The sequence below is a fragment of the Crinia signifera genome, chromosome 19 (assembly GCF_055691185.1).
Source record: "Crinia signifera chromosome 19, ASM5569118v1, whole genome shotgun sequence".
NCBI lineage: Eukaryota > Metazoa > Chordata > Amphibia > Anura > Myobatrachidae > Crinia > Crinia signifera.
Window position 1 is genome coordinate 39,420,041 of NC_139226.1, and position 25,561 is coordinate 39,445,601.

General features: G+C 45.5%; 1 protein-coding gene across 1 annotated transcript in view; it reads right to left on the minus strand.

Moving 5' to 3' along the window:
- Positions 1-410: 410 nt before the first annotated feature.
- Positions 411-25,561, minus strand: part of BCL2L12 (BCL2 like 12) — a 41,683-nt gene continuing 16,532 nt past the window's right edge. The window contains exons 2-7 of the mRNA XM_083162402.1: positions 18,351-18,523; positions 17,351-17,943; positions 14,187-14,339; positions 12,928-13,049; positions 4,515-4,784; positions 411-1,574 (exon numbers count right to left, since the gene is read on the minus strand). Coding sequence (XP_083018528.1) covers positions 1,527-1,574; positions 4,515-4,784; positions 12,928-13,049; positions 14,187-14,339; positions 17,351-17,943; positions 18,351-18,514 — 1,350 coding nt within the window. The 5' untranslated portion in view covers positions 18,515-18,523 and the 3' untranslated portion in view covers positions 411-1,526. The remainder of the gene's footprint in view (positions 1,575-4,514; positions 4,785-12,927; positions 13,050-14,186; positions 14,340-17,350; positions 17,944-18,350; positions 18,524-25,561) is intronic.

Here is a 25,561-nt window from a genome sequence, read left to right on the forward strand (position 1 = left end):
AGCTGTTGTGGAACTACACATCCCAGCATGCCCTGCTACAATTTTGCTATTTGCCCATGCTAAAACTGTTGCAGGGTATGCTGGGGTGTGTAGTTCAACAGCAGCTGGAGGGACAAAGGTTCCCCATCCCTGCTCTAAAATTACCCCTTCCATCTCCTCTTGAAATTCCAAATTAATTTACTACTGTAATTAAGTTCACAGTGTGTAACAAACAACAATGAGCCACCATGCCACTCTACAGTCTCACAATGGTTCTCGCACATGCTCAGTAGTGATTTCATTGGCCATCTTGGAACAGGGTATGAAGCCTCCCTAGAGAAAAGACTGAAGACTACAGAGTAGTGCACTCTATGTTTTTTATGTTTTGTTAAATGTGTTTAGTCATGTGATCTATAAAAAAGTAAATACACTTTTGAGGTCCAACATATCTTTAATGGCAAGGATGCATGCCAGCCTTCTCAGACCAACATGGCACACCCCTGTCACATGTATAAAAATGTGCACTTGGTGACAAAGAGTTTTTCACACAACAAAATAAAATAATTTTCCCTTTAAATAAACCGTAAACAGAATAAAAGTCAGAACAGCTGTTTAGAACATTACAGTATCCGCAGTTAATCACATACAATCACAGTATAAGGAGGTAGCACACAGGGTCCGATTCAGGCATAAGCGCTAGGCTGCTACTCCCAGAATACTCTGGGGTTCTGCCTTCAAATGCCGGCTTCTTGTCACTCAGCCAGTATTCCGCCTGCCTTCAAAGGTTGTCGCTGGCTGTGGTCGCACAGGGGACTCGCACGTGTGCAATGCGAACTGTGAGCATATGCGGCCTTTTGAAAATCTGCAAGGGCTGTGACTTCGCAGACCTGCAAAAAGGTCCGAATTGGGCCTGGATTACAGGATTGCCTGGATTATGGTACAATATGGCTACACATGTAGGTGTTCAGATTTAACAAGATGACATAGTTCAGTTTTCACAGCAGCCAGTTAGCACAACATGAAGACGACAACACACACACACACCTTAGCGCTTCACGCATATCCTCCAATAGATCAGATAAGAGATTAAAAAGAAGACAGATACCAAAAAAAAAAAAACAATAGTACAATGTACATGTCTGGGAATGCACACTGATGTTAGGAAGTTTGCCCAATAACGCTGGTGGTACAGTCAGAGTATGTCACCAGATTAACATCGGAGGTTAAAAAAATTTCATATAAAAAGCCCAAATGGCAAAATAAAAAAAAATAAAAAATCTCCTGCCCAAATGGGGAGAAAATCTGTTCTTTTTGCACCAGGGTGAAAATATAGCGGCACGTGCCTGCAGATGCCAACGTTTCAGAAAAGTCTTGATATGACACATAATAAAATATATACAATATCCAGTGGGGGTTTGGCAAGTTCTGCTCCCTGAGGTATTGGAAGTGGTCTGTAAAACTGCGAGTAAGTTGCCAATTTTTAGAACCGCAGCCAAATTCTGGACCAGCCATCCCATCGCTGAGGTAGGTTCATTCACTTTGCAGCTTCAGTCTATTTGTAAATCGGCAATATCTCCATTGGAAACAATATTCTCCTGCAGGATAAAGTAGAATAGAACATTACTGTGTGTTTGTCATAGAATCCATCATGAAAATTTAGACAACTCATTGAAGATCCATTTTTCCGGAGAACTTGCATTACACAGGCAGAAATTAGTGTTTGTGTGTAAGCTCCAATAGGGCAGGGACTACGAATGAATGGTGAATGTGTGTTTGCGAATTTAGAGATACTTTTACTAAATCTTCTAAAAATGAAGAGATGTCATGTTGCCTATAGGAACCAATCAAATTCTGCGGTACTTATGTATTAGCAGGGCGCCCTATTTGCATATGTACGGCACCGTAGGAAAATCGCATCGCAGCGGAACGCGTCCTCCCGACCTTTTCATACCCCCCACGTCGGCGTGGAGTTGATTTTATATAGTGTGGCGAGCGCAGCAAGCCACCGAGCCCCGCGAGGGGACCCGGATTACGTTACAAGTATTCCGCGTCCGCTTGCCACGCCTCGGGCTCAATGGCTCGCCACACTATATATAGTCAACTTAACGCCGACGTGGATAGTGGGGGTATGAAAATGTTGGGAGGACACGTTTCGCTGCCGCTCGCCACGCTTCGGGGTGGCATGGATAGTGGGGGGTGCCTAAATCTCATTGCATCTCATAGAAATGTATAGTAAAGTAAATGGCATCGCACCCTATAAAATTGCATGCGATTTTGCGTGCGGTGCGATCACATCACACCGCCCGAGGGTAGAAAGCAGTGAATAAATGACATAGGAAAATCGCATCGCATGCGATCGCACGGAAAAAAACCTGCATGCGATGTGATTTTCTTACGCATAAGTACCGATTCTGCAGATCATTTCTCTGTTGCTTTAGTAAATTTACCTCTTAGAACGTAAGTTCCAATTGGGCAGGGAGTGTATGTGTTAGACCAGGCATGTCCAAACTATAGCCCTTCAGCTGTTGTGAAACTACAAGTGTCATCATGCTTTGACACAATTTTGCTATTAGGGAATGCTACAACTATTGCAAGGCATGCTGGGACATGTAGTTTCACAACAGCTGGGGGGGGGGGGGGGGGGGGGCAAAGTTTGGCCATGCCGGTAATAGAGAATTGACACTGTAAGCTTCAATGGGACAGGGACTATGGGGCAGATTTATTAAGCTTGGAGAAGAGATAAACTGGAGATAAAGCGGAGAAAATGTAAAAGGAGATAAAGCACCAGCCAATTAGCTGTGTTTGAAAAAGACAGTTGGGAGTTGATTGGCTGGTGCTTTATCTCCTTTTACCTTTTCTCCGCTTTATCTCCAGTTTATCTCTTCTCCAAGCTTAATAAATCTGCCCCTATATCACAGCATGCGTGTTAGTGACTGCTGAAGTAAAACAAGCCCTCATGAGCCGTACTTACACAGATAAATGTCCCTGCGCTGTATCCTCTACTTAATCAAATATACTCCAATAACACTACCAGGAGTAACTGCATTGTCTGCTGGGAAAACCTGAGTGTCCTATAAAGCCGATGACAGCTATTCAACACAACAGCTTCTACAGTGATTTATAAATAGGCTGATGCAGACAGAGACTGGAGCAAAAAGAACGGGGGGGTCAGTTACCAAAGTAACTGAAGGGGCGCCTGTATGAGTGGCCTCAACCAGCAGCTGTCAATAAAGGGATTGTCAGTCCCTATAGAAAATGGAAAAGAGAAGGGTAGACTGCGCTTATTGATGACAGAGTGAGGATAATTAAAAAATATTCTTTTTAATACTACAATAGCATACTGTAATGTAAACACATAAAATACAATTGGGGTAGCGAGCCTCCCAATTCGAAATGGAAAGTTAGGTCGAGACGTCCGCAAGATGACTCTGGGTGGGTATTAGATAGGCGGCTTGCCTTCAGAAGGTGAGTGCCTCACTCCAGGTCAGGTGTGCCGATGGTAATTCGCAGTTGTGGATCTCCAGTTGGTTATGGGTAGTGGATGGTGATGGTGGAAAGCAGCGTGTTCAGTGGGCAGTTAGGAGCCCCCCCCCCTTCTTTTACTGTGTAAATTGTATTTTATGTGTTTACATTACAGTATGCTATTGTAGTATTAAAAATAATATTTTTTAATTATCCTCACTCTGTCATCAATAAGCGCAGTCTACCCTTCTCTTTTACAGAGACTGGAGCAAGGCAGCTCTTGGTAGATCATCCATAACTGCAGTACATGTTCAGTATCTGTGATCATAAGACAGGCCCACTGAGAGGGGGTTATTCATCAATGCGGCTATACAGATGTGTCCTCTTATACTTGGCGTATTTGTCCAGCACTGTGAATCTTTTTTTCAAATTTTAGGTCCTAGTCACATTGTACCTGGAGACAAAGCTGCTCGCCGTGCACCGGAGGCGCTGGTCTCTCTCTCATACAGGAATGGTATAACACACGTACAATGTTGCAGATAAACCACAATGGAATGTAGTGGGGGAGTTACTGCAGCCACTTGTATCCAGTCCCTTTTAGCTGTGCCAATAGAACAAACATTTTGAGCGAATAGGATACTCGGGGAAACTTGAGCCATGATATATGAAGACACATCGGTATACTCCTACCTTCTAATCCAATTACTAGGGTTTCTGCCCTAAAATATTCCCTGGGTATAGTACCTTGGTACATGTGCAGTCACATACAGAGGTATTTTATCATCCAGTGTAATAATATTACAGTCAGAACGTATTTTATTTGTCAATAGAACTTTGAGGATGGACAAAGAAGAATTGCATTGTGCCGACATCAGCCAATCGGAAATGAGAGCTGGTCACATGACCTGCCCATTGATGACAATCTGTCTGCATGAGACATACCTTGCCAAAGACCAGTTAGTCGTATACCTACAGAATGAGGAAGGGTCCAAGACATTAATGGCTGCTGTTCAGTGAATGTATTTTGTATGGTAATATCAAAGCTGAAAAACGAGAATGTAATAAAACCTTACCCAGCCTCCTTGTTCCTGCAGCCACGGTACGAACATGTCCATGTACTGAAGGCTGTAGCCCATGAGCGTGTGTACGGCGTGGCTATTAATCCCGGCCACCTTCCTGGTCAGCTCCATGGTCAGGGCTATTTTGGTCAGTTCGGGACTCACGCTGGCGCCCACGTCGCCCGGTACGACCTCTGCCTGGCTGGTGAAAACCTCTGCCAGGCGGGAGAAGCTGCCGTAGGACATCCTGCTGAGGGCGTTCCGGAGAAAGGGATCTTTGTTGATCTAGAGGATAAATCACAAGCACAGCGGTCAGCGTCTGATTCCTTACAATGTGAACCTATTATTGTTTTACATTTTGTACATGTTTTTTTCTTATGTTTATGTGAATATACTTTATATTGAATTGGCTGCTGTTTGTGTCAGGCAGCCTCTTCCATTCGGTAACGTGCCCGGTGTTCTACCAGACCAGTTGTAAAGCTTTAACCAATGCCAGAAGGCTGCTCGCAGGTTAATCGAGATGTTATTTAACTGAATAACTTCAAGCACTTTACCCAGGAGATCACCCAACGCAACCGGAATAATCTGACCCCCTGCATAGTAGAGGGTCTGTTATACCCCTTTTACACCGCCGCAAAAAACCTGGGTCAGCGGTGGTGTAAATGGGTCACCCCTTGTCCCTTTACACGGTACTTCTACCCAGGTCCTGACCTGGGCTGAACACTGCTAGGACCTGGGTAGAGGGCAGTGTAAACGTGTACGCTGAGTCATTTGACCCGGCTCCCATTTACATCAATGGAGGAAGCCCAACCTCCGGACCGCAGCATCCGCAGGTTGGGCGGGGGACGCACACAGCCTCCGTTGCTGTCTGCTGTACTCTGCAGACAGCAGCGGAGGCAGTGAATGGATGCCTGTGTGTAGCATCCATTCACCTCCCGGATGTAGTGCTGGGATGATTTTACATAGCACATCAGTGAATTTCTCAAACCAGTATGAGAATACAGCGTGACTGGTCACCGACTATGGCAAGGATACAATACTTGTCACAGTGACTACTTCTATGGCCCGTCTGCTACTTAACAACAACTGAAGTCTAGAAGCAGCTGCTTTTTGTAGTGATCATCACTTATTTTCTAAGGGCATTTTCTAAGCGATCTAACTAGATGCCTACTACATTGCTCTGTGCGTAGATGCCATAGCGCTAGCATGCAGGATACATCTAGTGAGATCGCCGGTCACAGCCAGTGTTCTCACCGGAGAACCCCGGCCCTGACAGATCGCACAGCACAGCGCTGGCACATCTCTGTGTGCTGGGCGATCTACATTGCTCAGATAACTCAGCAGTGTTGCCCTGTGCGTGGGCCACATTAGTAGGTCATGGTGGAATAGTAATGTGTGATTACATACCCATAGGGCATTGAAGAATGGAAAAGGCACAATAGATGGGAAGATAAAAGGGAGAATTAGATAACAATGTGTAATTAGCATTTTAATTGGGATTGGAGAGTAAACAAATGATCACTCCAATGAGAGAAAAAAAAAAACAATTCTAGTTGTATGGGTCATAGGTCGACAAGACATATGTCGACATGTGAAAAATAATTGACATACCTTCAACCGACATGGAAAATTTTTAAATTAATATGGTCGACATGTGTGTCACACATTTTTGTGCCTATACCGACATATGTTGACAGACACCGTATAAGTGTACTGCTTCGCTCGCCATGCTTTGATCTCAGCACAAGAATATAATCTAACTATGTCCACTTGGAAAGTAAAGTATATTTTTTCAAAACATTTTTGAAAAACTCTAGTCGACCTTTATGTCAAACTATTGCTTGTGTCGTCCAATAGTGACCGACCGCATCCCAGTTATATACATGAATTATATATACACAAACTGTAACATCAGACAGATACCAAAAAGTAACTGCTGCCAACTATTTGTTCCCTCCCGCGTGTCAGAGGACTACTTAAACACTAGGAAAATGGGATTTCCTGTAGCCCTAATTCCACTTACACCCCCTTCAGAGCTACAATCATGCAATTGATGCAAATCCTCTGACCTGCAGATACACTCTTTTCTTTCAAGCCCGGCCTTTGATAAGTTAATGTCCCAACACCTTGCAATGTCAATGTAGGGTTATTTAGATGTAAATTAGGTGCATGCTCCCACCATGGAGAATATCAGAATGCACCTGGATCTGGGCCTCCTCATTACCATGATAAGAATACACAGAACAGTCACCACAATGGGTTGGAAACGTCACACAATGCAGCAAATAGCGAACCAACAATTACCAAAGTCCCTGAGGGGGATGGTCACAGTTTACTTCCCAAATGTGTATAAAAGCGGAATATGGGCTGAATATGGGCGAGAGTTTAATTCAGTAAGGTGCTACATGCACGAGGGGCTGGCATAATAGAGGAGTAGATTTATAAAGAGTTACTTGTATGCAGCTCACAAGGGATTGTGCATTGATAAATGCGGATACAGTTTTACATATGGATTTGTGCAAAATACCTTTATGTACAAGACAACACATTGTGCTCCCTTAAGGTGCCCACACACTAGAACGATTTTTTGGCTGATTGTCCGTTTTTCGATAAATCGGTCGATATATCGAACGATATTTACCGATAATCGGTCGAAAATCGACCGATATCGGTCCGATGCGCGCTCCCGTGGATCTTTAGCTGAATCGTCTGATCTTACGTGCTGCACAAAAGATCAGAAGATTTAACAAAAGATCCATAGGAACGCACACGGGATCTTAAGAAAAATCTTTGGTAAAGATGTGCGCTTGCCTGAAATCTTTGGTCCAGGACGGACCAACGATTTCAAGGCTAATTTATGCGCACATCTTACTATCGCAGATCTTTCTAGTGTGTGGGCACCTTAACTCTTTTATGAAAAGGATTAAAGGACAGATGTTCTAAGCCTGGAACAGATTTCCCAACTGCCAGGCTGTGTTTGAAAAAGGACAGCAGCAGACTGGCTGGTAGTTTATCTCTCTCAACTTTATCACTCTCCAAGGCTTAGTACACCTGCACCATGTCTCAGTAATTCACAGTTTAATAGTTTTAAAGTATATATAGAGTTTATAGTACTTATAGTATATAGTCTAGTGATTCTTTACTAAACTATAACTCCAGGGGGCTAGGCTGCATGGGGGGGCTGCCCAGTACAGGGCAAGGCCGCCTTGCTTGCCAGGTCCCCCGCCCCACCCCCTTTAGTGTCGCACCACTAAAGTGTGAGTGCTTCTCTACACAGCAAAGCGCTGGCATATCACCAGCTGCCCCGCAGCTGCACAGCCTAGGTGCAAAGCCAGATGCAGGCTGGTCGTATTCCGCTTCCCCACGGCTGCGTGTGACATCACAAAGCAGCCGTGGCCCTCCCGTCCATCCATCCGACCCCCTGCCGGCTCTGAAACAGTAATTGGCTGTCATCACAGTTTCGGTGCTCAAATATGCACTTTGAGGTGTGATCATACGCGGAAATTGCTGAATATAGATTTAGGCACCACTGAATCAGGCCCATCTGTATTTTCATCTATCCCTTAGAACGCAAGCAGGGCCCTCTTTCCGCATGTGCCCTTCCTTCGATTACCTATATCTTCATATGTCTGTCAATGCCACCTAATCCCCCAGGTTTACTCCACCCTAATACTTATTTTAGAATAGTCTGCTGATGTACAGATGGAGCGCCTCTCAGCCAGCGCTGAAGCTCGCCAGAATGCCCCTGCTGGTGAGCCGGCACTCGATCTTACTGGGACTGCGCGAGCGTTCCACACGTACTTGCGTTCCAGTTTCCTGGCGGCGGAGGAGACGGGCAGGGTTAGGGGGAGTGAGGGAAGGTGGGATCGGGCGACGGGGACCGGCGGCAAAGCGGTGGGGACCGGCGAGGAGCTCCATAGTAAGGGGACATGCGCGTGCATCCCCTTCCGGTGGCTGGCGAATCCCCCGCTAGCCCCTGTAAGAATAAGGGCGCTCCATCTTTAGCCATGTTTATATACCCTGTCCTTTATTGTCATGAACTAGAAGTCACTGTTTCCTTGATAAATTTACTGGTTTATAATCTCTGGAACTGGGCGCTGTGGATCCCTTCTGGCGCTATATAAATAAATGATAATAATGGGGCAATCTTGTGACTGTCCTGACCTGTGATGTGCTCCGCTGAAGACGCACGTACAGATGTGTCCACATACAGATAAAGGGCTAAATGAGGATGGCTCTAATAGGATCAAGTGAGCCAGAGCGGTCAGACTTAGGCCCTTATTCTGGTTTACGCGCAAAGGCAAATTCCTTCTCAAATGGACAAAACCATGTGCACTGCAGGTGGGGAAGATGTAACATGTGCAGAGAATTAGATTTGGTGGAGTTTTACTTAAAAAAAAAGATCTATATTGTAAAAATAAAGCAGCCAGTAATTTCCCTGCACAGAAACAAAATCTAATTATCTATGTGAACCAGAATAAGAGCCTTAATCCTATGCTAATCCCCTACTGTATTGTTCTATGTATTGTATTGCAGCTGAGATCAATAGGTCTTGGTGAGCCATGACTATCCAGAGAAGGCTACATGATCCTCATGTACATCTAGCCATCTGTACATCTAGCCTCCATACTGTGCAGGACACCCAACACAGGTGAGCCTCTTTCTCCCCAATATCCCCTCTTACAATGCACCAATTAGTGTGATATGGACACTTACATCTGTGTACAACCGAACCTGAACCTGTATGCAAAGTACATGAGAACTTGGCAGTAAAAAATTGCCACACCCGATGCGTCCCAAAACATATCCCGGCTCATTAGCACATATATACACGTCGCCTATCAACACATGAAATAGGTCATCAGGAATCAGGGCGGGTTCCTCACAGCGGAGTACGGTTGAGATGCTCATTCTGAGTAAGCAGACTTGGAAAAGGAGCGGGCGAGCGGAGAAGAGAGGTTTGACGCGACTGCACCAGGACACATCTATAGTAATGCACTTATGGCTGATACATTATGGGGGTTATTCTGATTCACTCGGAAAGGCACAATCACTCTCTAATGGAAAAAAACATGCATTGCAGGTGGGGCTGATGTAACATGTGCAGAGAGTTAGATTTGGGTGTTTTATTGTTTCTGTGCAGGGTAAATACTGGCTGCATTATTTTTACACAGCAAAATAAATATCAGTTTCAACACACTGCACCCAAATCTAACTCTCTCTGCACATGTTACATCTGCCCCACCTGCAGTGCATATGATTTTGTCCATTAGAGAGTGATTGTGCCTTTCCGATTGAATCAGAATAACCCCCCTATATTCGTTAATATTTGTGCAAGCGGCTTTTAGGTTTTTTTCATTTCCTATTTTGTACTTTTTAATTATAGCGGCTGGTCTATAAACCACGTCCCCATTGTAAAATGTGGATATTATTATTAATATTATAATCTAAGGAGGAGAGATTTGGCTTCATGTTGAATATGGAATGTACATTTAATATTCTATACAAGGTATGCAGTCAATACTAACTAGGTCGATATCTTAAAAGGTCAACATAGCTTAGGTCGACAGTGACAAAAGGTTGACATGAATGGTTTTCATGTTTTTTCCCCCCAGAACAGGTGTTTTTGCTTTTTGTCATCCTTACCGATCCACGTGGACATAGAGGGAGAATATAACAGTGTGTCGGGGGCAGCGAGGCACCGTGCCCGAAGCATGGCGGGGGAAATGAGCCACCCAAGGGGATGTGGTACACTTATACGGTGCCCATGTCGACATAAAACAGACAAACTTTTTTTTTTGAAAACTCATGTCAACGTTTTCTGTGTCGACTTATGGTCTCTGTCGACCCAAGCCATGTTGACGTTTTTAAGGTGTCAGCCTATGGCCTGTTGACCCAATAAGTGTAAACCTTAATTTGGTCGACGCTATGACCCATACCCCTAAACAAACAGGGAATTGTGCCTCGCTATGCACGGCACATTATTCTATATACCCTCCCCACCCTAGTGGATGGTAGGGCATGTCGGCTAAAAAAAAAAAAGAAGTGAAAAACCATGTCGACCTTTTGACTGTCAACCTAGTCATTGTCGACCTTTCAACCATGTCCACCTTCAGTGGTCAACCCAACGACCGTATACCATGTAACTACAGAGAAACCTCCTGACGTTCAAGAACTGATAAAAAATGAAAGGCGAGAGGTCCCGATTCAGACCAGATTGCCGATCAACAAATCTGCAGATCGAGCGAATAATGAATGACTTTGCATACGTACCAAAGGCATTGCACGCAGGGAAATCGCAGTAGATTTTGCATATGGATCGTAAACGCAGTGTGGCCGGACGGTTGGCTGACAGGAAGCCAGCGATTGGGTGTGGAAACGTCCGCTTTCTTTGAATGTCGGGCAAAAAAAAAAAAAAAGGGGTGCCCAAGCGTTTTAAGGGAGGATCTGTGATGCCAGCACCGGCCTCAATCTGCCCGTCTCCGATTCAGAGTTGTGGGAGGGTCACAGGTACTCTATTCGCAATTCACTCAGGGCGGGTTTTCCTCCTGTCTGGATGGCAACTACCTATATGCAGTCATCTGCAACTGTGCAGATCCGTGCATAGGGCTGAATAAGTCCCTAAGTCCTAACTATGGGTTGGATTCTGATTTGGCGCCTAACTCAGACCAACTCCCTCATATGCAAACTTGCAGATGATTGCGAGTGGTTAGCCACCGCACAGACAGAGAGAACCTGCCCTGTGTACATATGCCAGTGAATTGTGTTCAATCCCGTCATCACACATCCATATGTAATTAACTCACCATCTAAACATTTCCCAGTCTATGCATATGTCTGACCCTACCGGTCGTCTGCGACAAAGACCAGCTGATTGAGGACGTCACCCACCCTCCCTTAAAATGCCTTAGCACGCCTGCGTTTTTTCCAGACACCCCCCCAAACGCCGACTTCCTGTCCATCAAGGGGTTTGCGAGAAGATATTTTCGCCATTTGGCCTCGAGCATGCGCGCTTTGTTCTGTACGCATGCACATGTCATTTGAGAACGGATAGGATTGTGAATAATAGCGATCCACTCTGAATAACCCCCTTGGATGTAAAGCAATAATAAACTAAAAAGCAGTACTTGTTTAAATGTAATAGGCTTTGTCATAAAACCTTGTCAAATGTTTTTTTTACGTTCTGGATATTTTATGACAACCTTTATAGTTGATTGTTACCGTTCAAGCACAATTGATGGTTTGTCAATAATATTTTTTTGCTTAATTAAAACAAATTGCACAAAAAAATAACTCTACACCATGGCAATGCCATGTAGCACTGCAGAAGGGGCAGATGTAAAGTGCAGAGAGGATTGCGGACAGTGCTGGACACCTTCTGAAGTGTGTGTGTGTGTGTGTGTAATCGCGGGTACATTAAAAACGGGTGCCCGCGATGACCGCGATTTTCCCATAGGGATCAATGTTAAAAACGGTGATTGACCGCGATTTTAATGTTAAATGCCTCAATGCCCGCGATTTGGCCATAGGAATCAATGTTAAATGGGCCACAGAGCCCTAATAGTGACCGTGAACTCTGAAATGGCCCCCACAATTGTTAACGCCACCCCACGATCAACGTGAACCCGAAGCGTGGCGAGCGCAGCGAGCCCGCGAGGGGCGGCGGTACGCGTCCTCGGACCTTTTCATGCCCTACTATCCACGTCGGCGTGGAGTTGAGAATAGAATAGTGTGGCGAGCGCAGCGAGCCACCGAGGCCCGAAGCGTGGCGAGCGCAGCGAGCCCCGCGAGGGGACGCGGATACCTTCACAGGTAAACGCGTCCCCTCGCGGGCTTCACAGGTGTCCGCTTTTCGCCACGGACACCTGTGAAGCCCGCGAGGGGACGCGTATAACTGTGAAGGTATCCGCGTCCCCTCGCGGCGCTCGCCACGCTTCGGTGGTTTGCTGCGCTCGCCACACTATTCTATTCTCAACTCCACGCCGACGTGGATAGTAGGGCATGAAAAGGTCGGAGGATGCGTACCGCCGCCGCTCGCCACGCTTCGGGTTCACGTTGATCGTGGGGTGGCGTTAACAATTGTGGGGGCCATTTCAGAGTTCACGGTGACTATTAGGGCTCTGTGGCCCATTTAACATTGTTTCCTATGTAAAAATCGCGGGCATTGAGGCATTGAACACTAAAATCGGGTCCAATCTCATTTTTAACATTGGTCCCTATGGGAAATTGCGGCCATCGCGGGCATCGCGTCGCACCCGATTTTTAGTGCATTCGATGGTCGCGATGGGCGCCCTTCTAGGTAAAGAGTACCATATATATATATATATATATATATATATATATATATATATATATATATATATATATATATGTTGTCATCTTTGCCATGCATTTATCCATCAGAGATTGGGTCACACTCATCTCTCACCTGCTCATTGATGACTATTGCCTGCTCCTGGAGAAGAGCCACCAGCTTCCGAATCACCTCCTCCTTGTCTTCAACAGTTGGTTGGTGATTCGTCATCACATTGTTGTTCTCTGCGAATGGCACTGTAGATGCACAAATGACAATCAGTCAAGGTAAATACTTCTAGGAAAAGTGAATCATTAATGCAGTGCTGTCTGTGCTTCATAACTCTAAGCAGAGAGTGGGATCTATGGATCTTTGCCAACACTGTAGATCACCACTGTCCCCTAAACATGACCCCTCACCAGAATCAATTAAGGGAAAGTCAACACATTCCGGGAGGTGATTATGTGAACAGGGGCCAATAATCTCTTTGTAGGAGTTTATTTTTGGGCATGTAAAGCACAACGTGTTCTATTGTATATGAACACTATATGTGAGAGAGGTCTCAGCCAATCAATGGCTTCCTAGTCATCTGTATGGGCATTTTTTTTTTAAAGTTATCTGCTCCTCCCGGCTCCCGCCGCTGCCCGGCAACCAGCGTCTTCTCCCTGCCCAGCACCCTGTCACCCCTGTCACCGCAACAGCTTCCTCCTGCCCGGCTCCCTATGCAGCCTCCCCCTGCCTGGCTCTATATTAGCCGGCATCCCCCGCCCGCTGCCGTAGCCGCACGGCTCCGGGCTGCACATAAGATTTAGCAAACCTTATGTGCAGCCCGTCCGACCTCGATCCGATGCGTATGGGACCGCGCATTGGATCGGACGGGATATCTACAGGTGCGATTTGGCCCGATTTCACGGCGCGATTCATCCGAATCGGGTGAAATCGTGCCCAATCGCATAGTGTATGGGGGCCTTAAAGGTATGCAGCTTAATGCAAAGATTTCTGCATTGTGCACAGAAAGGGATCCAGTACCCGTCGTGTCATTCAGAGCCTGTGCAGAAGAATTCCCGGATCATAAACCTGGAAGCCCTATCATCACAGATGTCAGCTACTTTCGAAAGTAGCTGACATCTGGCAGTTGCAATAGTAATGACAATTCTACATTCTGCTTTATTTACACAGCTATGTACCTGGTAAGTTGGTAAGTTGGGGAATGCAACTGTGAAGCTTAACCCTTTGACTGCCAACATCTCTGAGAGAGGTTAAAATAGCCACCACAAATTCCAGCGTCCATCACATTTGTTATATAAATTCAAGTTACTGAATAAATTAAAGCAAAGGAATTATTTACCATTGTAGCTTTGCCCATGGACAGTAAAAGAATCCTTGCAACTTACCAGGCCCCAAATTCACTGCAGTCTTTGGGCTTGGCCTGGGATGAACACTTATCGTCTCGGGAACCGAGGGGCTCTTAACTTTTTTGTGTTTGATTAACGTCTCCAACTTCTTTGCAGCCAGGTTGTAAATCTCAGAGTCCTCGATCTTCCCTACTAATAAACATAGTAAGTAATGTATTGATGAGTCAACTCATTTTTCATTTATTTTCCCTTAAAATTTGATTTGAAAATCAAACTCAGAACCACAACTGCAGATTTTAAAAAAATCGGATTAAAAACAAAACAAAAAAAAACAACACAGATTTAAAATTCTAAACTGATCCGTGTCAAAGCTGTAGTAATATTCACAACTTTCAGAGGCAAAAATCAATATCTATAAAAGGCTAAGGGGGAAATTTACTAAGATGTATATTTTACTTCACATGTGATGTTGCTATGGGCAACCAATCAGAATCTACTTCTTATTTATTTAGCACCCTCTAGAAGATCGTAGACAGGATCTGATTGGTTGCACATAGCAACATCACATGTGAAGCAGATTACACATCTTCGTAAATTCCCCCCTAAAACTCCTTTTTTTTAGGTGAAGTACCGCCAGTGACCACTAGAGGCCACTCAACTGACCCAATTACTCTTTAACAGAAAGTGAAAGCAAATAATCGGTTTCAAACTTCCTGGATATGGACAGAGGGAGCTGTGAAGAGACAGATTGGAGATAGGGATGGCCATTGGCCATCAATGCAGTCGTTATCGATGGCGACTCTGCAACCAGCCATCCATAGTCGTAAACTATCTGATGGATAACCATAGATAGCTTTAGCTATCGATGGTCATCCTCCAATACCTTTGACTGAATGGCCTGTGGGCCAATCAGAACTCAGGGGCGGGACTTTCAGAGTCAGGGGCAGAGTTATGCTCTGTGTTCCAGCACCTTGAAAAAAAAACCCGTAAACATTGGTTCTCCTTTGCCATCGATGTAGGGAAACCATTTGGTTCTTCCACATTGATGGCACAAGTATTCAACATAGGCCATAAACTATTAATGATTTCAAATCATCGATGGTCAATGGCCATCCCTAATTGGAGGCAGGAGCAGATATGGATGAGCCGCCATTTTGATGGGCTTCTAACTAGTATTTCAGAAACCTGGGGATAACTCATACCCCTTTTACATCGCCGCATAAACCCGGGTCAGAGGCGTTGTAAATGGGTCACCCAGTGTCCCTTTACATTGGATTTCTACCCAGGTCCTGACCTGGGTAAAGAGCAGTGTAAATGGGTATGCCGGGTCATCCTACCCGGCTCCCGTTTACATCAATGAGGGAAGACCAACCTGCAGACCGCAGCGTCCGCAGGTTGGATGGGGGCGCACACAGCCTCTGCAGACAGCAGCGGTGGAAGGGAGGAGGTGAATGGATGCCTGTGTGCGACATCCATTCAACTCGTGGACGGGGGCTGGGGGGGTGCACGGGGGCAGCCCAACAGCTTACATTGGTGTTGGGATGCCCCCAGCACGGTGATCGCCGGTCCCAGCACTTGGAGATGATATCAGCGCCGCCTCAGTCTACACCGAGGGTAGGCACCGCAGTGTAAACGGTGAAAATCCCGGATCCGACCTGGCTTGGATCCCTGTTCCAAATGCCGGGTCAGATCCGGGATTTTTGGTGTAAAAGGGGTATAATTCTCAGGTATCATTTGTGCGTGCATCTGATGAAAAAACTACAGAGCCATGGATGACTCAATATCTTGCACCCTATGTAAAATATTATATTTATTATTAATACTACTTCTACATTTAGCTTTTCCTGCATTAAAGTTAGTAGCTAAACATATGGCAATAAAATGAATATATTTTTTTTATGTATTTATATTACCACAAGGGGCAGCATTTCCTTGGGGACTATAGGCTAGGACAGGGTTTCCCAAACAGGATCCTCAAAGCAACCAATGATCCAAATTTTAGGGATATCCATGGCTTAGCATAGGAGCTAAAATCCAAGTGACTGAGGTACCAATTCATTCACCTGTGCTCAATCATGGATATCTAGTGTTCATTCTAGCACCCTGCAGTTTTTCAAAACCTATGTAGTTTCTCTTCCCTTCCCGGGGTGTCGCTCTTTGCTGTGCTGCTTCTAGCACAGTGTGGTCGTCTAGGTTGACAGGGTCATTAGGTCAATGTCGACAGTCAAAAGATCGACATGGGTTTTTCACTTTTTTTTGTCCCGAATGTCGACACCGTATCCGTGCACCGCTGCGCTCGTCATGTTTTGGGCACTATTTTATTCTCAATAGGGTGTCCATGTCGACAATAGGGAAAAAAAGACTTTAAAAACCCATGTTGACTTAATGACCCTGTCGACCTAGACCCATGTCAACCTTTTGAGGGTGTTGACCTAAGGAATTCCTGAAAATCTGGCATGCTGTTGTGTTTGCAATCTCAAGCTGTGCAATGCCCCATCTTGAGGACACAAATGTGTGAACAGTCATTTCCCATCACTCCGGTCATTAGTGTCCGACTGCTCTCTGCGTTTCTTTTACTAAGATGGGAGTTCTACTGTTGCTATGGGCAACCAGAGTCTATCTATTATCTTCTAGAAGGTGCTAAATAAATAACAAAATCGATTGTGATGGGTTAACATCTTCAACAGAACTCCCATCTTAGTACATAAACCCCTCTGTGAGATCTCTTCCCGGCTTAAATGTAATGCAAACCGTGCACAAGTGCGATGTTTATTCTACCACGTGCAAGATCTGAGAACAGACCACAAGTGAGGGGACAAGTTAATAGAACACAAAGGATTGTCCCAGTTGATCATTCTCCTCTAAAGGCCCCATACACTACCTCAACTTGGGCCTATTTCACCCATTCCCGATAGAACCGTGCGCATCGGACTCGAGTCGGGGGTCGACCGGCATGCAGGTCTGGCCTCGGACCTCCCTCCTAGTGGTGGGGAGCAGGGGGTTGCATGTGATCCATCACAAGACAACTTGTGATGGATCGCATTTGACCCTACAGCCCAGAAAGATTTCGGGACGGCTCACTGGTGATTGGCTGGACGTACACTGCGGCGAGAAATCGCAGTAGTGTATGCCCAGTTTAAGAATATACAGTGGGAAGACACATGTAGAAGATTCACCTCAGAAGAAATATATAAAACACATACCAGCTATTTTTGGATGAGGAGAATGTTCATCCTCATAACAAGGTGTCACCGGCAGGAAGTCGGGCCGTGGGCGTGTGGGGTCTGGGCCAGCAGTGTCCTTCTGTGGTTTTTTCTTTAGAAATTTTTTGAAGAATGGTTTAGTGGACTTCTTCTGAGCTCCATTCTTCTCATGAGGGCCAACTTCATGTGGTTTCTGTTCCTCCTCCAAAGAAAGGGTGGAATTTGCTACAGTGCAGGCAAGTAAGGGGTTGGGGGACTTGGGACGTTTCATAGAGTTACTCTTGCCCACGTTTTTGCCATGGTCATCTAGTATAGCGTCAACAGAGTCCCTGGATTTACTGTGTGTGCTTCCATTCCTCTCCTTGTCCTTGGGATTGCTATCTTTTCTCAACAGCTTCTTAAAGTTTATTCTAAAGTCATGTTTTGAATCTTCCCCCCGTCGGATCTCCTCATGAATGGCATTCCATTTACTGTTGCTCTCCTGAGTTGCCTCATCGCAATGAGTTTCCTCACGATCTGTTCCTTTATTTTTTTTTCTCTCTGATTTTTTAGATTTCCTTACAGTTCCATCCCTATTTTCTTCATGACTGTTCCTAAAAATTAGGGAGTGAGAGCACCAATTAATGGTTTAAGCATCAAAAGTGCAGATTTCACAGATATGTCCACACCAATTTACACAGTCACCTCCACCAGTTCAACTCACTGGTCTCTAGTGATCATGTGAGGGCCAATGTATTTTATTTTTGTTACCTGTGGGGACCAGTGTTGATTATTTTTTCATATAGGGACCAATAAGGTTTTTTTTTCCCTGTGGGTGCCAATGTGTTTTTCCCTGTGGGGGGTCTGATAGTGTGAGTTGGCAATTTTAAAATCTAGTTTGATGTCCCGTGAGTTGAAAAGAGGTTGAAAATCACTGCTGTAGGCTCATGATAAATAAATTCAAAATGAACGCAACTCATATGCCTGGAAATTCGTGATATAGGATCTGTTAAAGAGTTACCTGCGAGTGTACTTCTTAGGGTCGTGGTATGCCCGCCCCACATGGCCTAGTCGACTTCCCTCATCTTGACTCAATGATCTGGTTAAAAAGGCTTCCAGGACGCGCTTTGTTTCTTCTTTGATCAAGCCGAGGTCATCAGTTGTGAAGTTAGTGACTGTGTCCATTCCACATACCTGAAATACAGGAAGACATTAGAAACTGTAGATACATGTACTAGTCTCACACCTACTCATCTAGAAAGTTCGAGTTAAAGGGGAAAATGAAACAAAATAAGCTAATTACAGATAGAAACAGTCACTACAAGTATTCAAACGGGGGGTTTGAATTTGATCATATGCCAGATTTCTTCAGGGGGGCTGAAGAAATCTGGCATATGATCAAATTCAAAGTTCTACATTCCTTAGATTACTTTTTCTTGAAAGTGCCCCAGAAGAAAAAAAAATAGGTGTTGTTTGTTGTAGTTTTTCCTTGGTTAGGTAATTTTAAATAACTTTTTTTAATGTTAATTTGAATGTTCTTGAAATTCATGATGAAGCCCATTGGAAATGCAGTAACCCAATAGTCCCCAAACCTTTTTGAATTCCAGCACCCTCATGGCACCCCAAAGATTAAAGTTTTTGTTTTTTTAATTAAAGGTCTTCATGTTTGTGGATTGCCAGCCACCAGTATTGGTTTTGCCTATCCCTTTGACCATAAATAACTTGGTTTGGTCCTGGACCACCAACCTGAGGCGGGTGCGGACAGTGTCTAGAATGATGGTCAGCAGGTCAAAAGGTCGACGTGGGACAGGTTGACAGGCTCAAAAGGTCAAGACATGAAAAGGTGCCACAGGTGGATCCAGTTGAGAGATCTACAGTGTCTAGACAGTCAATAAGTCTACCCCAAAAGATCGACATGCAATAGGTCAACAGGTCATGCTAGTTATCATTCATGCGACTACATCTAATATAGATTAGGTGCAAAAGATAAGCCTCAGGCATTTTACTGTTATGCACAACTTGCAGAGCCATCAATGCTGTGGACGCTGCCTGTGCCAGAATACTACATTACAGCCTTGTTCTGCCTCTCAAGTCTTAAATGCAGATGTGATGGGAATGCGTACATCTGTGCGTCACCTTTACTATGCTCAGTTCTGTACAGCGCAAAAAAAACAAAAAAAAAAAACGGTACTTATGTAGTAACTGGGCTGCCGATTTTGAAATCGGGTCCATCGCATCGCATCGCACCCGACCATATCGCATGCGATGCGATGCACCCGATTTTTCCATAGGATTCAATGTTAAAATGGACTGAGTCCATTTCAACATGGAATTCAATGGGAAAAGGGGTCCTTTTCATACCCCTACTATCCAAGTGGGCATGGAGTTGGACATAAACCTGTGGCGAGCGTAGCGAGCCACCGAGCCCGAAGCGTGGCGAGCCCCGCGAGGGGACACAGAATACCGTCCGCTCGCCACAGGTTTATATCCAACTCCATGCCCACTTGGATAGTAGGGGTATGAAAAGGACCCCTTTTTCCCATTGAATTCCATGTTAAAATGGACTCAGTCCATTTTAACATTGAATCCTATGGAAAAATCGGGTCATCGCATCGCATGCGATATGGTCATATGCGATGCGATATCGCATCGCATCTGATTGTATGCCTTAACTTAAGGCATACAATCAAAAAAATCGGCAGCCCAGATACTACAAAGTACCAAAAAAACATCCAAGATGCTCCAGGAAACAGGCTTTAGGTTACCTCTGCATCAGTCCCTAGATCAGGGGTGGCAAAAAAATGTTTTGGTAACAGAAAGAGCCGATACCATGAAAAAAAAAAAAAAAAAAAAAGGCGTGGCCTAGCTCTCACAAGGCTACGCCCCATTTTTGCATCTTTGGAAGGACATTTGTAGGAGCATGAACTTGTGTCAAACCTCTGTTTTTAGTTAGGATGGGGGTGAGACAAGCACATTGAAATTGTACAATTTACGTAATCCTCCCAAAATAAAAATATTACCTCTTTACTTTGCTGTAAGTTTTTTTTCTTAGTGGGACATTTATTTTGAATAATATATATATATATATATATTTTTTTTTTTTTTTAAGTCTGTCTCGTATTCGGAGCTACTCGCGGTAATTCTCTAACATGTGTGTCTCTAAGAACACATCAATGTTTTCTTTCAGTGTTACAAAAAAATGACTCACAAATGAAAGTAGACAGCCCCCACACCAGCACTGCTATGCAGCCACAGGCCTACTCTGCTGTCCGGCAGCGCATCCCAGACTCTTGTGGTCTCTGTTCCGGCTCCCTAATGCTGGGTACAACATGCTCCTTCCGCGACGTGACGTCATAACATCACAGCCAGCACACAGCAAAGTAGCGTCAAGTCAGAAGAGGCATGTGCCGCAGTGCCGCTTGTGCGTGAGCCACATCTTATTAATAAAAGAGCAACATGCTGCTCAAGAGCCACAGGCTCGCCACCCCTGCCCTAGATGGTTTGTAACCTGTATGGAGATCTGCAGCAACTTGTCACCTACAAATCAGTAATATCCCGAAACCGTGGCATCGTAAATCCTCTCTATTTCTTAAATGCTCGGTTGCTTCAATTATATTAATTAACCCCTTCAGTGACACTCCTGAGAATTTTCCGGATTATGCTCCAGTGCGCAGACTGGCAAACCCGGAAAATTACCGGGAGTGCCACCGCCTGCGCTCCCTCGCTGAGATCTAAGCTTCAGCTGCTGCCCCGCTCCTGCCTCCTTCCCCCGGCTGTGTGCGGCGTGACCCTGGTAACGTCACGCCGCACAGAGCAGGGAAAAGGCAGCGGTGCTGCTCAGCCAGGGAAACGCAGGTGGGGGGGGGGGGGGGTGTTTAGAGAGCCCCCCATTAAAAAAAAGGGATTTTTGTAAGAACTTACCGTTCGAATCCCTTTCTCTGATATGGTCCTGGTGACACAGCTTCACATTGGGATGTAGGAGGGTCCGCAGGAGCCAGGCACCTATCCTAAAGCTTTTGGAGGGTAGGCTCCTCCCCTACTGCATCCCAGATTCCTCAGTTCAATCTTTCAAAGCCACTGGAATACATTAACTCAGTACAAACACCTGCACATATTATATGCACAATTTTAAATTTAACTTTTCAACCAATTATAACATGAAACATCATGAACACTGGCATACTTACTGAGCGTAAGGGAGGGATCGCTGTGTCACCAGGACCATATCAGAGAAAGGGATTCGAACGGTAAGTTCTTACAAAAATCCCTTTTTCTCTTTCAATGGTCCTGGTGACACAGCTTCACATTGGGACGTTCCAGAGCCGGTCCTTTTGGGTGGGTACGCTCAGGTCTGCAGTTTTCATCACTGCTTGCCCGAATGATGCGTCCACCGACGCGAACTCATGGAACCTATCGAATTTGGCAAAAGTATGAACAGATGACCAAGTGGCAGCCCTGCAAACCTGCTCAGCTGTTGCCCCATGTCGAACCGCCCAAGAGGTGGCAACCGACCTGGTGGTATGCGCATTAATCCTGGCCGGTACAGGCCTACCAACTTTAGTATATGCAAACGCAATAACAGAGCGCAACCACCTAGCAATGGTCTGCTTAGAAGCAGGCCAACTAAGTTTGTGTATGTCATACAAACCAGTAAAGTATCAGTCTTTCTGACACTCTTAACTCTGTCCACATAAACGCGCAAGACGCGCACCACATCCAAATTCCTCAATTTGTCCCTTTTCCTAACAACCCTCTGGGGGTTGAAACACAGGCAGAACAATCTCCTGATTTAGATGAAAAGCAGAGACTACTTTTGGTAAAAATCTAGGGGTACTGTCCGAAAGGCAGCCCTATCATCATGACATATAAGGGAGGAAGACTTGTAAAACAAAGCTATCAACTCCGATACTCTTTTTTTTTTTTTTTTTTTCTCTGACGCCACCGCCAACAAAAATACCAGCTTCCCTGAAAGGAAACTAAGGTCATCCGACCTTAACGGCTCAAAAGGCGCCTCTTTAAGGTACTCCAGAGCCAGAGATAATTCCCCTGGCGCTACTGGTTGGTTGTAGGGAGGTTTCAATAGAGAAACCCCCTGCAGGAAGGTCTGTACTTCTGGTTCTAACGCAATCCTTCTTTGGAAAGAAATTGACACAGTCGAGATATGTACTCTGAGTGACTGAAGGCCTAACCCAGAGGAAAGGCCCTCCTGTAAAAAACTCCAACAATTTAGCCATTTTAAATCTCGATGTGCGTGACCTCTGTCTTACACACCACCAAATATAGGTCTTCCAGGCCCCAAAATAATTTACAGAAGACACTGACATTCTGGCTTTCCTCATTGCGTTAACCACCGCCTCTGAGAATCCTATATTCCTCAAAATGGCGTTTTCAACAGACAGACCGTCAAAATTAATCGAGCTGAATCCAGCTGGTTGAACGGTCCTTGTTTTAAAAGGTCTGACCTCAGAGGTAGACGCCACGAGTCCACAGAGAATCTCTGAAGCCTCGAGTACCAGGATCTCCCTGGCCAATCTGGGTCCACTAAACTTACTGGAATTGTCTGGGCCTGTATTGTTTTTCAACACTCTTGCCAGCATTGAAACTGGCGGAAAATCATAAAGAAGATTCCCCTCCCAGGGGATAGTCATGGTATCCACTGCTTCTGCCAGTGGATCCCACGTTCTGTCATAAAACCTGGGTACCTGATGGTTGAACCTGTATGCCCTCAGGTCCCTATCCGGGGTTTCCCCCTTATTGTAATCTAGTGGAATACTTGTGGATTCAGCCTCCATTTCCCTTCCATCAGTTTCTCCCTGCTCAGGAAGTCGGCCTCTATATTCTCCACTCCTGGTATGAATATTGCTGATAATGCTAGAACATTCTGTTCCGCCCACAAGAAGATTCGGGACACCTCCCACATGGCCAGATTGCTGTGTGTGCCTCCCTGGTGATTCAGATACGCCACAGCTGTGACGTTGTTGGTCTGAATGCCTAAAAGGGGCTCTTGTAATCTTTTCTCCCGCCAGAGAAAACCTCTTCCACACAGCCCTCAGTTCCACGATGTTGATCAGTAAGGCAGACTGTAAAGAATCAGTCTTTCTGCTCTAGAGTCCACAAGCCCTGCAGACGCAGGTCCACGACTACTGCCCCTCAGCCTCTGAGACTGGCGTCGGTAGTGACTACCAACCAGCTCCAGGACTGCAGGGACCGACCCCCCCGAAGGGAATCCACCTCCATCCACCATTTTAGGAAGGATCGAGTTTCTGAAAACAACACCATTTGTTCTGACCTCATGGTCTGAGTGTTCCCTGACCAGCCTGTCAGAATGTTCCACTGGGACACTCTAGAGTGGAACCTGGCGAACTGTAACATCTCGAAAGACGCCACCATCTTCCCCAGCAGTTTGAGGCACCTCCATACTGCTGTGCTCTGAGACCCTAGGATCTCCTGTACCAAGGCAGCCAGATCCCTGGCCTATGCCTCTGGTAGAAACACCCAATGCAACTGGGTATCCAAACCAATCCCCAAGAATTGGAGTCTCTGTGACGGCACCGATTGAGACTTTTGTAAATTTAAAAGCCAGCCGTGAATCTGCAAAACCTGATGGTTTCTGCCAAGTGACTCTTCACTTGTCTGCTGACTCCGCTTTAAACCGCAGGTCGTCCAAAAATGGAATAACCATGATTTCCCTCAGTCGAAGCACATCCGCCATTTCTGACATTATTTGGTGAATACCCTTGACGCTGTGGCCAGACCAAAAGGCAACGCCTGTAATTACAGGAGAAGGTCTCCTATTGCACACCCCAATAGTGCCTGATGTTCCGGGTGGATAGGAACCTGCAAGTATGCGTCCTGGACCTTCATGGACGCTAAAAATTCTCCCTGGTCCCGGCTTAGCAGCACAGACCGTAGAGACTCTATTTTGAAATGGTCTACCCACAAATGGCTATTAATGCCTTTAAGTTTAGGATCAGCTGAAAGACCCGTCTGGTTTGGGCACCAAAAACAGAGTGAAATAAAAGCCTTTTTTCCCTCCGCTCTGGGGACCGGGACTACCACACCCTTCTCTAAAAGAGAATGAGCCGCTCCCAAGAGAGCTGTACGGAGCCGAGCCTCCTTTGGTAGTGGTGTAGGAATGAACCTTCTCGGTGGAAGAACTTTGAAGGGAATCTTTTAACCCTGGGTTATATTTCTAACCCAAGCGTTCCGGTCTAACAGTGCCCCTGCGTCTCTGAACAGTGACAGACGTCCCTCCTCCTTAAACACCGCCGGGCAAAACCCCTGGCAGTATGCGGAGGATTTTTCCTCTCCTTTGGTTTCTTATAAAAAGAACCAAATTTTGACTTTGGGGCCTTGCCCCTGGAGGACTGAGACTATCCCTTAAAAGACTGTCCTCAAAAGGACGCACCTCCTCTAGGGGAGGGCCGAAAGGATGGCCTGAAAGCAGAAAACCTTGATGTCTGCTTTGGCTGCAGGGGTAGGCAGGAAAGTGCTTTTTTCCACCTGTGGCCTGCTTATTAATCTCTTCCAGTTGTAAACCAATAACAGCTTTCCTTTAAAAGCAAATGCCTCTAAGCCTTTTTAGACTTGTTATCTGCCTTCCAAGCTATAAGCCAGAGCACTCTCCTGGCATTCCAAACACTGAGGAAACTCTGGCAGCCATTTTGAGAGCTTCCTGCTCAGCCTGAATCACATTTCTGCAGCAGCATTAGACTTCTCTGCATAGTAACAACACACACAAAACAGTATGTCAACTAGAGCACAGGTCACTGACCCACCAATCCTGGCCTTAGAGACCCAGACTGAAGCCAATCAGAGGACTTGCTTGCTTGAAGGCTTGCACTGGTAGCACAGTGGCTTTTGACAAGTATACCACAGAAGCCTCTACCACTGGAACATTTTCCCAGAGGTCTGCATGATCCTCAGGCATGGGATACAGGCTTAACCATCTATTTTGGCATCTAAAGCCTTTTGTCAGGGGTTTTCCAATAAATCTTGTAAACCCTTGTCTGCAGAGAGATATCATTTCCCTCACGCTGTCTCTTAAAAACAACCTTAGCAGGAGTTTTTTACTTCACAGACAAATTCAATGCCTGTTTACAGCAGTAATCAAATCCTCCACCCCTGACGGTGAGGACTCTTCAGAAACATCACCCTGAACCCAGGGTATGTCTGTGTACTCTCCCTCCTCATCAGCAGCTAATAATGGCACTGAATAAGACCTTTTAGGGG